Below are 16,792 nucleotides of genomic sequence, written 5' to 3' on the forward strand. Positions count from 1 at the left end.
ACACTGTAGAAGGGCAAAGAGGCAGTGACGTCAGTCAGGAGACTGTAGCAATAAACGGAAAACAGTGACGGTTTGGACTAGACTGGTCAGGGTACAGAGAGTGAAAAGTGGTTGAATTTGGGATATTTTTCACTTGTCAGTAATGCTGACAAGTTTTGATGATGGATGAAGTGTGGGGAGTAAGAGAAGTCAGGCATGTCCCCGTGGTCTCCGCCCTGAGCAGAGTGTCACTGTCCTTTATTGGAAGGGAGGATATTGGTGGAGTGACATGGCTGCACTGAAATGAAAGGGAGGGCGAGAATAACAGAATTTGGATTTGGAGAGGTTCGGTTTGGGGTACCTGCTGGACAAACAGGAAGAGGTGTCGAATAGGCATATTTCTCAAATGGGCCAACACTGGAAATTATATGGAGACCCTGATATCACTCCTGTCGCCGTCACTGCCTTTGGGAGTGTGTGTGTATGTGTGCAATGTAGGGAAGAGGGAGGAAAAAAATAAGTCACCCTCTGTAGTGGAAGTCATCCACATATATTTATTGAATTTCCCATTTCTGGTAGGCTACTTCCATTTTTAATTAAGCTTGATCTTTCACACTACAATGCCTCTAGTTTTCTCCTGGGGTGGAGAAATGACAGTCACTTGCCTACAAAAAGTTGAGGTGATGATCTGCAATTCTAACTGCTTCGCAAGTGGCTTTAAACCAAACCACCCAATGATTGTAACCTCCCCCTTCACTTCTTAACGTGGTCAGCGCCACCAATTTCTGAGGCTTTGGGAGATTCTGTGGAGCAAACTGGGTTGTTTCTTAAAAGGTTTTCTACTGCCAGCTTTGGTTTGGACCGCCTCAAGTCTGTTAATGTGATCTTCATCTGGCTATTTTCCAACTTCTCAAATATTTGTGTCTTCTCTCCCATTCTTCCTGCTTTGTGGATAGATTCTCAATACTGAGCTTAGCGAGATTTTAGGGAGTAAGTGAAATTACAAGTGCATAATCAATTTGTCATCTTTTCTGAGAAGCTGAGAACTAAATGTTGTCAATTTCTACCCGGGGACTACATGATTCTATGACATCTTTTTAACATTACAGAAGAACTTGTCAACTGTGATTCGTGTATGTACTTTGAGACTCACCCGCATTTCCCCATATATCTCCAGGACTTTATCCTTTAATTTAAACCGTTCTTCTTGGTCAATGTCTCGAATGCTAAGGAGTCGGGTCCTATATTGTCGAAACTGATGAACCTCCTCAGCTTTTTGCATTACCTGCTGCTGATTCAGTTCCTCTGTTTGCAGCAGAGGCTCGGTGTTTGTTTTCCTTGACACGAAAACATCAAAAGAGATACGTAAATCATTTGGGAACTCAGGAATGAACTTTAGATCATATCAATGGTGTGGTGGTCTGAATCAAATAAAACATTAGGGATAGAAAGAATAATCATTATTTTTAGATGGACTGTGTTCCATCCATTTGAATCGCTGATATTTTAGAAAAAATATCAGTAAAATTATATGTGCCATTTTATGAGATGTTTGTGGAACTGGCGTTTGAAACTGCATCTATTTTGTAGGTCTTTCTTTTTAATTTATGAGGCTAAATAATTTTGAAAATGTCTCCAGACTTATAAATATGCTTTAGTAACTATCCTCTATTAATCCTATTGTCTAGTTCTTAAGAAAATTGAATCTAATTAAATAATAACAGCAGTTACAGTGGGAATTTTCTGTAGCTCAACTCACCTTAATCAGGCTCAAATTAAATCTTTAAAGAAAACATTTCGTTGTTTTCCAATCGACTTAATAAAATATTTTATGGTTGACTTAATAAAACATTTGCTAAATTTGAGGTGTAATAATAATATGTACTTCTAAAAATTTAAACATACTGAAAATATATTAAGCATTTAATTTCAAATTTTCACTTGTTCAGCAACTGTTTATAGGCAATGGATGCAAAATTCTCTGAACACAGATGTCAGCGTTAATCATGTTTATTAAAACTTACCGTATATATTGACTTAAGTCTACACATTCTAGCTCTTTTCGAATAAGTTGTGGAGATGTTTCCAAAATTGTTGGGGATCGTGAAGGAGGCCCTGTTTAAAAAAAAAGTCCTACATTTAAAAAAAGAATCAACAATGATTAAATGACTGTTCTATCTCACTTTAATTGAAAACAATATTTTCTGTTAAGAAAATAACCATTGATTGAACTTGCTTTATTTAATATGATTTTAATACGATGTAATATGACCTTATTAAAATATAATTATGTTTCATATTTATCCTCTAGTTGGTATAACTATACTAATAATTAAATGGAGATGGAGATAACAAAGTGAATATAGTTTATAAGAAGAATAACAAAATGTTACTCTAATTATAGTTAAATGAAGGCAGGGACAGAAAGAAGTCATACTTTAAGTTATAAAACTTTATCATAAATAAGTTAAATGACCCAATATTTAAAAAGCTTGATCTATGTGTGAAAGCTATACTAAGCACTATATATAGGATATAAAAATGTTCAAGATGCAGTATGTTATCTTCGAGAAACTCCAGTAGAGTAGGCAACATATAACAGATAAACAGTGAATATCAAAATAGCAGAAGCTTTTTACTAGACCCCTATGAATCGATAAGAACAGATTTAAGAAAGAGATTTTAGAGTCTAAGATATTAACCGTTCATTCTTTCCAAACCATTTTTCAAATTATTTATTTATTATTTATTATTTATTTATCTATTTATCTATCTATCTTTAAATTATAGCTGACATATAGTATTATATTAGTTTCAAGTATACAACCTAGTTATTCAATGTTTATATAACTTACAAAGTGATCACCACAATAAGGGTAGTAACCATCCACCACCTTACATAGTTATTACGATATTATTGACTGTATTCCCTATGCTGTACATTATTACATCCTTGGAACTTATTTTATAACTGGGAGTTTGTGCCTCTTAATCTCTTTCACCTTTTTTTGCCCATCCCCTTACCTCTCTCCCTTCTGGCTACCATTAGTTCGTTCTCTGTATCTGTGAGTCTATTTCTGAGTTGTTTGTTCACTTGTTTTCTGGATTCCACATGAGTGAAATCATACGATATTTGTCTTTCTCTGACTTATTTTGCTTAGCATAATATCCTTTAGTCCATCCATGTTGTTGCAAATGGCAAAATTTCATTCATTGCTAATGAATGAGTAATAATCCTTCTTTTTGAATCATTTAATAATTTTTAATTACTGAAGCATAATTTACATACCCTAAAATTTACCCATTTGGAAAGTATAATGCAATATTTTTTAGTAAATTAACAGAGTTGTGCAACCAGCGCCAAAATCCAGTTTCAAAACATTTCCATTATCCAAGTTAAACCTTCTGTGCCCTTTTACAGTCATTCTGCATTTCTACCACAAGCCCCAGGCAACTGTGGGAAAAATAAATCATCAACTTTATGTCTCTATAGATTTGCATTTCTGGGACTTTACATGTAAGTAGGAATGATAAGATTATGTTAACTTTTAAAGAAACTGTCAAATCATAGTGTTTTGATGATTGTTAGCTTCATAATAAATTTCGAAATTACTAAGTAAAAACCTTCCCCCTGGTTCTTTATCAAAATTATTTTGGTCATCTGGGCCTTTGCATTTCCATATAAATTTTAGGATCAGCTTATTAGATTCTGTAAACTGTCTACTAGGATTTTGATAGGGATTACACCAAATTTGGGCCGGAGTTACACTAGGGGCGCTTCCTGAGCAGTCAAAATGAAAACTAGCCTGAAAACAATAGCCTTGACATAACTATGGGACCTGACACAATAGTGAAGCAATGATAGGGAAATTCTCCAACACAGGCAAGCACAGAACAGTTGGCATGACCTAGAATTCACCTCAGCTTCATTAACAATCATTATAGTAAATTTTGATTGCAGTTGTGACACCTCCCCCCATGGGCAAACTGAGTGCATTGCATTATAAGTGTACCCACACTGAGAGAGAAGACGGTTACATAAGAAATCTTTCTGTCAACCAAGGCTTGTAGGGGAAGGGCTAAGGTGACAAGGGGAGGACCAAAGCCTTGCAAGAAGAATAAAAGAGCCCAAAGCGGGCGGCTTCGGGGCTGATCTCTCTTGGCAGCCCGCTCTCCCTTCTGAGAGTGTACTTTATCTTGGAGGTTGACCACTCTTGGCAGCCTACTCTCCCCTCTGTGAATGTACTTTTATTTTCAATAAAACTAGCTTCCTTACCAACTGCTGGGCGTCTGCCCTAAATTCATTGTCACCAGACGTCAAGAACCGAGGACCAGGAATTCCAGGACTCCCCAGAACTAGTAACAGATTTGCAGATCAATTTGGAGAGAATTTCTATCTTACTGTATTGAGTCTTCCAGTCCAAAACATGGACTACCTTTCTCTTTATTTATATCTTTTAAAATTTCCTTCAGCGATGTTTTATAGTTTTCAGTATACGAGTCTCATGTTTTGTTAAATTTATTTCCATATTTATTAGTGATGCTACTGTGAATAAAATTCTTAATTTTATTTTTTGATTGCTGACTAATAATATGTAGAAATAAAAGTAATTTTTATATATTAATCTTGCATCATGTGACCTTGCTGAATTCACTTATTAGTTCTAGATGATATTCTTGGTATTTTTCCCCCAATCTCTTAAAATATTCAGTGTACTGAATCAATTTGAGAATAGTTTTATTTCTTCCTTCCTTATATGGATGTGTTTTATTTCTCTTTCTTGATCAAACTGGCTAGAATCTCCTTTAAAATGTTGACTATAAGTGGTTGGGGTGGACATCCTGTCTTGTTCTTTATGAGGTTAAAATCATTATGATTGTTTTGTTACCCAGATCTCATGTGTTCAATTTTGGGCTGATTTGCTGCTTGCCATTACAAATTGTTTGCCACCAAGTTCACTGTTACTTGTAACAGTGCCCATGGGCATGAATTTTCCCATGGAGCCTCAAATCAGAAAAAAAAAAAAAAAACAACTCTTCTAGCTTGGGCAGCAAGGTTGCTGGTTCTCATAGCTACCAAGATACAGACCTTGGAGTTGATGAGAGATCTTCATTAATATGCTATAGACCCTTACTGTTCCTACCAATTATGGTGGGCAGCAAAATGGACCTCCAAAGATGCCTATGTCCTAACCTCTGAAACTTAAGAATATCTTATCTTACAGGGCCTTTGCAGGTACATTTAAGATCTGGATGGAAACATGATCCTGGATTATTCAGCTGGGCTCAATGGAATCACGAGAACCATTAGAAAGGGAAAAGAGACAGGGAGAAGAGAAAGCATCCAAGGAGATGAGGTGATGAACAGAGACAGAGATGGAGGGAGGAAAAGAGAGACAGAGAGATTTAAAGTTGCTATGCTGCAGGCCTTGAATATGAGGAAAGGGTCATACACTAAGTAGTCAGATGGCCCAAGAAGCCGACAACGGAACAGATTCTCCCCTAGAGCCTCCAGGAGGAATGCAGCCTGCCAATACCTTAATTGTAAAATTTTTGACCTCCAAAACTGTAAGATATTTAAATTGCGTTAAGTCACTGCTTGTGGTTATTTGTTACAGCAACAATAGAGAACTAAAACAATTAAGATCATTTGTTTTTGTTCTTATTTTCAAGAAATGTTTTTATATACTTGTATGCCTTCAGAGTTTTAAAATTTTTTTAATCAATTTTTTTCAATTTATCTTTTGTGTGTGTGATTTTTCTATCTCTCTTTTTAAAAATTTTATTAAATTTATCTGGGTGACTGGTTAATAAAATTATATAGGTTTCAAGAGTATAATTTTATAGTACATTATCTGTATTTTGCATTGTGTGTTTACCGCCCAAAATGAAATCTCCTTCTATCTCGATATATTTGACCCTCAACCCTTGTCAACCTCCCTGCCACTCCCTTTTCCCTCTGGTAACCCCATGATGTTGTCTGTGTCTATGAGTTTTTGTTTACTTGTCTTGTATGCTCATTTGTTGCTTCTACTTTTATAGCCCACATATGAGTGAAATCCTATGGTTCTTGATTTTTCTGACTTATTTCACTTAACATGATAATCTCAAGATCCATCCATGTTGCCGCAAATGGCAGTATTTCATCTTTTCTTATGGCTGAGTAATATTCTATTGTATACAGGAACCATATCTTCTCTATCCAATCATCTATCGAACCACACTTCAGTTGTTTCCATGTCTTGGCTACCGTGAATAATGCTGCAATGAACATAGGGGTACATATAGCTTTATAAATAAGTGTTTTCAAACTTTTTCCTAGTAAATATTTGGAAGAGAGATTGCTAGGTCATAAGGTAAGTCTATCTTAATTATTTGAGGACTCTCCATACTGTTTTCCGTAATGGCTGTACCAATTTACAGTCCCACCAGCAGTGTATGACAGTTCCTTTTTCTCTACAGCCTCTCCAACATTTGTTTTTATTACTTGTCTTGTTAATGACAGTCATTCTAACAGGTGCGAGGTGGTGTTTCATTGCGGTTTTGATTGCATTTTCCTGGGAGCTAGTGAAGTTGAGCATCTTTTTACATGTCCATTGGCCATTTGCATGTCTTCTTGGAAGAAGTGTCTATTCAGGTCTCCAGCCCATTTTTTAATTGAATTTTTTTTGAGTTGTATGAGTTCTTTGTATATTTTGGATATTAACCCTGTATCAGAGGTGTTGTTTGCAAATATCTTCTGCCATTTAGTTGCCTTTTTGTTTTGTTGATAGTTTCTTTGGCTGAGCAGAATCTTTTTAGTGTGATATAGTCCCATTCATTTATTTTTGCTTTTACTTCCCTTGCTTTTGAGGTCAAATTCATAAAATCTCCTCTTAGACAAAGGTCTATAAGTTTACTACTTATGTTTTCTTTCATATATTTTATTGATTCAGGTCTTATATTTAGGTCTTTGATCTATTTTGAGTTACTTTTTGTGTATGGTTACAAATAGCAGTCTAGTTCCTTTCTTTTTTCTTTTTTCTTTCTTTCTTTTCTTTTTTTTTTCTTTTCTTTTCTTTTCTTTTTTTTTTTGCATGTGGCTTTCCAATTTCCTAGCACCATTTATTGAAGAGGCTTTCTCTTCTCCATTGTATGTTTTTGGCTTCTTTGTCAAAAATTATTTGCTCATATATATGGAGTTTATTTCTCAATTCTGTTCCATTGGTCCGTGTATCTGTTTTTCTGCCAATACCTTGCTGTTTTGATTATTATCTCTTTGCAATATAATATGAAGTTACGCAGTGTGATATCTCCAGCCTTGTTCTTTCTCAGGATTGCTTTGATTATTCATGGTATTTTGTGATTCCATACACATCTGATAATTTTTTGTTGTTGTATTTCCTTAAAAAATGCCATTGGATTTTGATGGGGATTGCATTAGATCTGTATGTTGCTTTGGGTAACATGGTTATTTTAACTACACTGATTCTTCCAATCCATGAACACAGAATATTTCTGTGTGCTCTCCAATTTCCTTTAATGTCTATAGTTTTCAGTGTATAGATTCTTCACATCTTCTGTTAAGTTTATTCCTAGATATTTTACTCTTTTTTGTTGCAAGTGGAATTGTTTTTTTCATTTCTTTTTCTGAAATTTTTTTTGTTAGTATATAGGAACACAATGGATTTTTGTATATTGATTTTGTATCCTGAAACTTTACTGTACTTATTTATTGTTTCTAATAGTTTTTTAGTGGAGTCTTTAGGGTTTTCTATATAAAGAATTATGTCATCTGCAAAAAGTGACAATTTTACTTCATTCCCAGTTTGGATGCCTTTTATTTCTTTTCCTTGCTCTGATTGCTTCAATACTGCATTGAATAACAGTGGTGAGAGTGGGCACGCTTGTCTTGTTCCTGAACTGAGAGAAAAAGCTTTCAGTTTTTTACCATTGAGGTGATATTAGCTGAGGGTGTGTCATATATGGCCTTTATTATGTTGAAGTATTTTCCTTCTATACCCATCTTATTGAGTGTTAGAATCATAAATACATATCTTGTTAAATGTTTTCTTACATCTCTTGATATGATCATATAATTTTTATCTTTTATTTTGTTAATGTGGTGTATCACATTAATCAATTTGCATATGTTGAACCTTCCTTGCACCTCTGGAATGAACCTCACTTCATTGTGATGTATTATCTTTTTAATGTATTGTTGTATTCAATTTGCTAGTGTTTTGCTCAGGATTTTTGCTACTGTATTCATCTGAAAGACTGGTCTGGAGTATTTTCGTGTGTCTGTTATCCTTGCCGGGTTTTGGTATCAAGGTAATTGTTGGTCTCATAAAATAATTTGGGAAGTATTGCTTCTTCAATTTTTTGGAAGAGTTTGAGAAGTATAGGTATTAAATCTTTGAATGTTTGGTAGAATTCACTAGCAAAGACATCTGGTCCTGGACTTTTACTTTTTGGAAGATTTTTGATGACTGTTTTCAATTTTCTTACTGGTCTATTTGGATTTTCCAACTCTTCATTTTTCAGTCTAGGAAGGTTATATATTTATAAGAACTTGCCCATTTCTTCTAGGTTATTGAATTTGGTGTCATATAGTCTTTCACAGTATTCTTGTATGACTCTTTGTATTTCTGTGGTGTCTGTCATAACTTCTCTTTAACTTCTGATTTTGTTTATTTGAGTCCTTTCTCTTTTTTCTTTAATGAGTCTAGCTAGAAGTTTGTCGATTTTATTAATATTTTCAAAGAACAATATCTTGGTTGCAATAATTTTTTCTATTTTTTTGTTCTCTTTTCATTTAATACGGCTCTAATTTTTATTGCTTCCTTCTACTGACCGACTTTGGGCTTCATTTGTTCTCTTTTTCTAGTTCTTTAAGATGTAATGTTAGGTTGTTTACTTGAGATTTTTATTGTTTCTTGAGAAAAGCCTGTAATGATATAAACTTCCCTCTTATTACCACTTTTACTACATCCAAAAAGTTTTGATATGTCATGTTGTCATTCTCATTTGTCTCTATGTATCTTTTGTTTTCTCCTTTTATTGCTTCTTTGACCCAGTCATTCTTTAGTAGCATGCTTTTTAATCTCCACATATATGTGGTTTTTCCTTTCTTTTTGTAGTTGATTTCCAATTTCAAAGCATTGTGGTCAGAGAATATGCTTGGTATAATTTCAATCTCCTTAAATTTGTTGAGGCTAGTTTTGTGTCCCAACATATGGTTTATTCTTGAGAATGTTTTATGTGCACTAGAGAAGAATGTATAATCTGGTGTGCTGGGATTCAAGGCTCCGTAAATGTCAGTTATGTCCATTTAATCTAATGTGTCATTTAAGGCCTATATTTCCTTATTGAATTTCTATTTGAATGATCTATCCATTGTCAATGGGGTATTTAGGTCCCCTACAGTAATTGTGTTTTTGTCACTTTCTCCCTTTAGTTCTGTTAGTAGTTGCTTTATATATTTTGGTGCTCCCTGATTGAGTGCATATAAATTAATAAGTGTTATGTTTATTGATGTATTATCCGTTTATATTATAAAATGTCCATCTTTGTCTCTTGCTAGCTTTTTTATCTTGAAATCTATTTTGTCAGATATAAGCATGGCTGCACTTGCTTTACTCTGAATGCCATTTGCTTAGAGTACCATGTTCTACCCCTTAACTTTGAGTCTATATTTGTTCTTGAAGGTGAGATATGTCTCCTGAAGGCAGCATACACTTGGGGTTTGTTGTTTTTTGGTGATTCAATTCGCTACTCTGTGCCTTTTTAATTGATGAGTACAGTCTGTTTACATTTAAGGTGATTATTGATGTATGAGGATTTCCTATAGCCATTTTATCTTTTTCTGGTAGCTCTGTGTCTCTATTGTTTCTTTTCCCTTGTGTTTCTGCCTGTTACATTAGTTTGGTGGTATTCTATAATTTTTTCTCTTTTTCATTATTATATGTCTCAGTTCTGTGTGTGTGTGTGTGTGTGTGTGTGTGTGTGTGTGTGTGTGTGTGTGTACTATCTTCCATCTCCAAACTGGTTCTCTATGGGATAAATTCTGAAAGTAAGAGTATGCATTTAGAAATATTTTTATAGCAATTGGTCATCACTGGGTCGTTTTATTATATTTTACCAAGTTTTGGTTTACACCGGATCAGGAAAGAAAACTTCTTTCATTGTGTTTAGTATGAGAATCACAGTTTGAAAGACATCGTGAAGAATAGTTTGGTTGATTATGAAGCCTGAGAAAAAGATTTGGGAATAAGGACAATGATCTTCTCCAACCTCTGGAAGAAGTATTTTTCAGAGGCCCCCATAAATAAAAGAGAAGTTGAAAGCTGTATTTGAACTCTTGACCTTGATGATGACTTGGTGTTGAAGGAGAATGCTTAGGAATTAAATCCATAATGATATTGTTTAAATGACCTCTGACATTATCAGGGAAGTTATTCTAAATTACCTAATCTAGGAAAATAGGACATAACAAGAATAAGGTAGCTGTTGGGGAGTCACAAATTGTGGGAATGTAGAGGTCATAGCATGTAAAGCTCTCATGGGGCCTATAATCTCAATGGATGATGCTTCTCCAGGAGTGAGGACAAATTTGTGAAGTACCAGCAGCAGAAATGGGAGCAATACACTGAGTTCCAGACAACAGCTAATAACCAGACATATAGTTCTCAAGTAGGATTCCTTCTACAACCACAACACCTGAGGTATCTGGCAATGTTTCAGAGGTACAAAATATACTAAAACCATACAAAAGCATGCTTCTTATTGGAGGGAGGAGGAGTCAATATTTCTTGATGGTACATAATTAAACTTACCATTTTATATTAAATTCAAGTTATAATAAAACATATTTAAGAATATTTAAAGATATTTTTGCTTGAGGATAGGTTTTGGCCTGGGTCTCCATTCCTGCTTATTCTTACCTTTCCTTCCTGTTTGCTGGCCCTTTATACCCACCCCAAAGTACCCACTTTTACAGTTATGCAAACTTGAAGGCAAATGTCTGAAGACTCTAATGGCCCAAACTGTGAAGAAAGGAGGAGGAGGAGAGCTGAGAGGAGAGCCCACAACGCTTGTCCTAGGCTCTAGGGAAAAAAAAATGACATCTACACTATGACTGCCGAGACACTCTCCGAAGCTGGTGTGATTACATTCCATTTTCTCAACTTAAAGATTACCTTGTTAGATGTAAATAAACAATATCAGAATTTAATTATATTTTCATTTTACAGGTCTTTGAATTAAGTGTGGGGGACAGTTTGTGTTCGATTAGAGACCAGGCATGTGAAATAAAAAGAACTAGGGTTTGAGTCCTGATTCTATCCAAACTCTACTAGCTTCCTGCCTTTGAGTAAGTCATCGTTTATCAATTTCTTTGTTTTTGAAACAGAGATACAGTATATGTTTTACCTAGTCCACAGAGGCTCAACTGAGGTAAATATTCCAAAGCACTCTACCAATTAAATATTAATATAAAACGATAGATATTATCCTGATAAGTTTTAGTGTTGTCATATGTGTTGTCTATTAAATGAATACTTACTTTCAAAATATTGATTCAAAAATACCTGAATCTCTTTTTAGTATAGTAAAAGCCCTTTGAATTTCCCTCTTTACCATGGAAATTACTCAAGGACATGTTTCAGCCATAAACAGTTTCTAATTGCAAAATTCTTTAGTAATTTTGAAAAGAGAACCATTGTTGGTATTTCTGAGGACGATTCCTTACAAAATATTTTTATCTCTTGCCTTAGTTCTGAACAAGTAGAGGGAAAAAAGAGCAAAATTTTACTCCTGATACACGTATAATTGGAGAATGTAGCCTGATATGAGAAGCAAATGGGCCATGACGACTGAACCCTAGGTAGAACTGGCCAACTTGGTAAGCACCTCTCACTCTTAAGTCGTGCTTCCAACTTAGGAAGAGCAGTGGACTCTGTCTCCCCATGGGAAGCCCAATATATTCTTTTCTTTAGTTAGCAACAGGACTTATATGAACTGCTTGGGGAAAATCCTTCCTTCTGGTGGAAAGACATTTCCCTGTAACACCTTCCATCGAGGACTTAGGTTCATTTTAGTGAATAAATATGAATATATATAATACAAAAATTAACCACGTCAGTGGTGCTTGTGTACCACTGAAAATTGCTCTCTTTCAATCTTTTGGAATCCAAATATTTAAAATTTGTTATACAAGGACAAAGAGAAACATCGATCATGCAGCATATCGTAGATAAAACAAAGAATGATAAGTGACAACCGCGTATGTGATCACTGCAATTTTATTTTTAATATTTGTAGATACAGAAAACTATACAAAATTATACCTTCTAAAATTACCCACTTTTATCTTTAGGATAAGTATTTAATAATCAGGTTCTTGAACAGATCGAAAACTGATAAGCCAAATGAAGACCTTTGAACCCCAAATCCATATTTTTCTATAGTATTACCCTTATCACATATGTTTAAGTTAGTTGCTTTTCCAGAATTTTCATTTCAAAATATGTATTTATCGAGAGCGATACTTACGGATGGTCTCCTTCCGCGTGGCCTGTTCCCGCTCTTCTTTGACTGCCACCGCTGCTCCTCCAGAGTCACTGCTTGCCGATTTTGCCAGATCCCTTAAGCCCTTGGCCAACTGCCACTTCTTCCACAGCATGCTCACTGATCGTGTTGACTCTTTGGTCTCTAAGCTCCCAGAACTCTTTATTTCTGGCTCTTTTGTGAAACTTGCAAATGTTTCTATTAAAACATGGCATGTGCATTACTGAAAAAGCTTGCATTCTATGAAATCACTTGCAAAAAGTAATAGGGCTATGAGGGCACAGATTTGGAGGAGAAAACTCAAACTCTTTGCAACTTCTAACCAGGCAACTAGCAAAAACAATCATTGGTGCCTCCGAAGATAACATGGTGCGCCCAGGCAGCCAGTGTGTCTATAAGCTGCCTCGGGATATGAAAAGGTCACATAAAAATGGAGGCTTTATGGAGGTGAGACATTACAAATGGAAATGGGATTTCTGGATCATTGGAGCTGCTGTTAGTGTGGGCCCTGGTAGAAGTGCATCTTGCCTCACGTGAGACTTGCACGTGGGTAGGACTTTCCTCTCTGGAGAGGGAGCCTTGGGTGTAGGCACTTGTCTAAAATTGTCTTAAAATAGACTTGAAAAGAAATCTTGCTTGTGAATTTGCAAAGCTGGAAAGTTTTTTCTTAATGTTATAATTCTCCTCCCACTGTTCAGATCCCTGTGCCTAGGAAAACTGTAAAACAGACTATAACTTCCATAATATGCAGACACTTTCCTTCCACTTATCAACTCCAGATATTTTAACAGGTGCTACATTCCACTTGGAGTGAAAGTCGGTAATAGGTTAGTGCTTAAGTGCATGGAGAAACATTGAAATAAGAGGCAGATATTCAGTAGTCAAAGTCGGTTCTTTAAAAATATATTAAATTGATGCACCACTAGTGCAAGACTGATTGAGAAAAGAAAAGATTCCAATAAATTTTTTTCCAGGAAGTTTAACTTAGATAAAATAGACAAATTTCTCATAAGACACAACTTACTAATCTTGACACAAGAAGAAACAGAACAGATAAATGGCAAGAAATACAGAGTACATAGACTGTAAGAGTTCAAATACATGAAGTTCAAGAACAGGCAGAATTAATTCATGGTGATAGAGGTCAGACTAGCAGCTACACTTAGGAAGGACATGGCTGGGTAGGAGAATGAGGAAGACTTTGGAGCTGTATTAAGTGTTTGTACCTTGATCTGAATGGTGACTCCAGAGTGTACACATTCGTTAAAATTCATCAAGCTATAGAATTAAGATTGTGCCTTTATTGCACGTATATTTTATGACAAGGTCAGGCTCCTCTGAGCGCTATTCTCCACTCGGTCTTGTCCTTGGCTTAGGAAGGATCCCAGTTTTAGCAAAGAATGCTGCTAATCCTGTTTGTTGAGAAACACCCCTCCACCCCTTGATACCTAATCAGGCTCCTCTTCCCTTACCCTTCTTATTTAATCAGGTTCCTTAACTCTTGATACCTAACCAAGTTCCTCTGAGTAATTTTCCCTCCACTTCCTGACTACTGGCTATAAATCCCCGTTTGTTCTTGTATTCAGAGTTAAATTCAATCTCTCTCCAAACGCAACATCTTAACTCCTATTGCAATGGTCTTAAAGTCTTCCTTGTCATTTTTAACACACATTCAGTGCAATAAATTTTCTTTTACATATAACTTAACACACATTTTTAAAAATAATAAAATGTAGAGCTTAAAGGACAAGAACTGTATTTTATTCATCTTTGTATTTGTAACATTATATTAACTCTATCGATTAGAGGAGTGGGTACTTAAAGAGTTAGAAATATTTTAAAATCCAATGTTTTCACTTTTTAGACGTGTGACTTAGGAAGAATAAGGTGACCTCCTGAGCTTTGATCTTTTTACCTGTAAAATGGGAATAGTAATGTCTACATGATAGTCGCTGTAGGTTAAAATGGGATTATAAACAAAAGCACTTTGAACAGGGCCCATCCGAAGATTACAAGATTAGAGTGATATTCGTTGTTTATACTGTTTATATGAAAAGTTAAGGGACATTATTTTTATAAAAATTATTGAATTATACTCCTGAAGATGAAAAGTAGAAAAGCATGTTTTGGGATGTGAATGTCTTCAGCCTCGCTGATGTGGTGATAGATGGAGAGCTCTGTCTTCATGCTGGCTCTGTTCCTGGCTATCTTGTGAATTTAGCAAATCACTGAGCACATCACTCTGAGCCTTTGTCCTTATTGGTAAGTTAAAAATAGTATTATATATTAATGAGTTGATGTGAGTGAGTATTAAATAATTAGTATTTTACAGTTCCAGGCCCAAGGCAATCACTCAATAAAAGTAGTTAGCTTTATTACTATGGTTCTTATTGTCATTCTTATTGTCATTGTAGTTAGAAAGCTGCCAGGTTTATAGTAGGAGGCCCGTCTTCAAGTTTGCATACTGTTACCTTCTAACTAGGCTGCACCCTTATTTCATTTCATCTTTTCTTAAGTGGGGAAAATCATGTATACTTCGGGAAAAAGTAAACATCTGTTTGCTAGAAAAAAAAATTCAGAATCTATTTCCTTATAGGATTATATGTGACTTTTGACAATCCTGTAAGAAAACAGATTCTGAAATGTTTTCTTTTTATCAAGTGTGACTTGCCTACGACCTTTTAAGAGGTGCAGGTAACAGCTCTGTGATGGGAGGCGGCTGGGGCAGTGCTCACTGACCTTCTTCCACGGCTTTCGTCTGGCTCTCTGACGAAGGCAGAGGCGCAGTCTCGGCTTCAGATGGTTTCTTAAAGAACCGGCTGAGGTATCGCAGACGAGCCTGAGAAGCCTAAAGGACAAACAGCAACAACATCTTAATAAGTACTCCCCAAAAAAAAAAACCCAAGAAAGTGTGAATAAGGCAGTTTGAACCAGGCCAGCTCTTATTAATTATCAAATAAACTCAAATTCTGAACCATCCATGATTTAGACCGTTACTTCTTGAGAACTAATGAAAAAGTCAGTCCTAAAATAAATACACTTAGATCCAGTGGCTTGTAAATCTTTTTCATCTGCCTCAATAACCCTGAGTTGGGACATGAAACACGTATAAATAATAGTGTTTCATAATGGCAATGATTCTTATGTAAACTATAAGGGGGAGGGCCATATGAGGCATATATATACCACAAGGGGCAGCACAAGCTTTTTATCTAAGACTCTACAAAGTAGATGAAAGCACAGATAAAGCTACTTATGCCTTCTTACTTTGGAGTGTTCAGGCCAGAAAGTGGTAAGCTCAGGCTATGTGAAAGAATGAGGAAACCCACAGTTTGGGCTAATAAGTGGCACCATTATGTGCTTTGCTTTTGCAAGTCATCTGGGTATCATATCTGGAGGATAACATTTCACAGTGGGTCCAAAGACTGCCTTAACATCTAGTTAGTTAATGTCTGAGAAATTCCTGATACCATTCCTGAAGGAAAGACTATGCGGTTTCGCAAACATGGCTCTTTCTTCCAACCATGACTAGGAATGAAAAGTAAAAGAACCACTTGTCAAACTCAAGTGACCTTGATTGCCCTTCCCGGCTCGGCCGTCTCCCAGGCTTGCTTCATGGCTCGGATTTCATCTGCTCGTTCTGTATCTTTTTTCACTTCAAATAAATCTGCTTCACTGTGTTCGGTGACCAACCTCAAAATCCAGTAGGGCTTATTTGGATCTTCTTGTTGAGAGTGAACAGTAGACATCTGATAAAATAAAAACCTTTGGGTCAGATGCTTTCTTCTTTTCAAAGGGTCTAGATTTAACCGTATGATCCATAATTTACCTATTAAATATTTACCCAAGAGAAATGAAAATATACTCACAAAAAGACCTAGATAAGAACATTCATTAGAGTGTTATTCATAATAGCCAAAAATAAAAAATAAAAAGAAAAAAAAGAAAAAAAGAAAAAAGAAAAAAGAAAAAAAAGAAAGAAAAGAAACGATATAAATGTCTATCAGTTGATGAATGGCTAAACAAATTATAATATGTTCATATGATCTACTACTACTTAACATTAAAATAAACTAATAATGTACATCACAATGTGGCTGAATCTCACAGATAAACATTGTATTGAGATAAAGAGGTCGAGCACAAAAGAGTACACTTTTTGTATGATTCATTTGTATGACTTTCCAGAACAGGCAAAACTTGCCTGGGGGTAAAGTATGAGGATGACAGAATCTGCTGCAAAGAAGTTTGAGGAAATTTTTAA

The 16,792-nt window shown here is 35.4% G+C and overlaps 1 protein-coding gene across 1 annotated transcript in view; it reads right to left on the reverse strand.

Moving 5' to 3' along the window:
* The window catches only part of ADGB (androglobin), a 139,949-nt gene that overhangs the window by 3,888 nt on the left and 119,269 nt on the right, over window positions 1–16,792 (reverse strand). Inside the window, 5 exon segments of the mRNA XM_039846958.1 lie at window positions 1,133–1,316; window positions 2,004–2,094; window positions 12,514–12,726; window positions 15,268–15,376; window positions 16,101–16,277. Of these exon segments, the coding sequence (XP_039702892.1) occupies window positions 1,133–1,316; window positions 2,004–2,094; window positions 12,514–12,726; window positions 15,268–15,376; window positions 16,101–16,277 (774 nt within the window).

Source organism: Pteropus medius, unplaced genomic scaffold (assembly GCF_902729225.1).
Source record: "Pteropus medius unplaced genomic scaffold, Ma_sr-lr_union100, whole genome shotgun sequence".
Lineage (NCBI taxonomy): Eukaryota > Metazoa > Chordata > Mammalia > Chiroptera > Pteropodidae > Pteropus > Pteropus medius.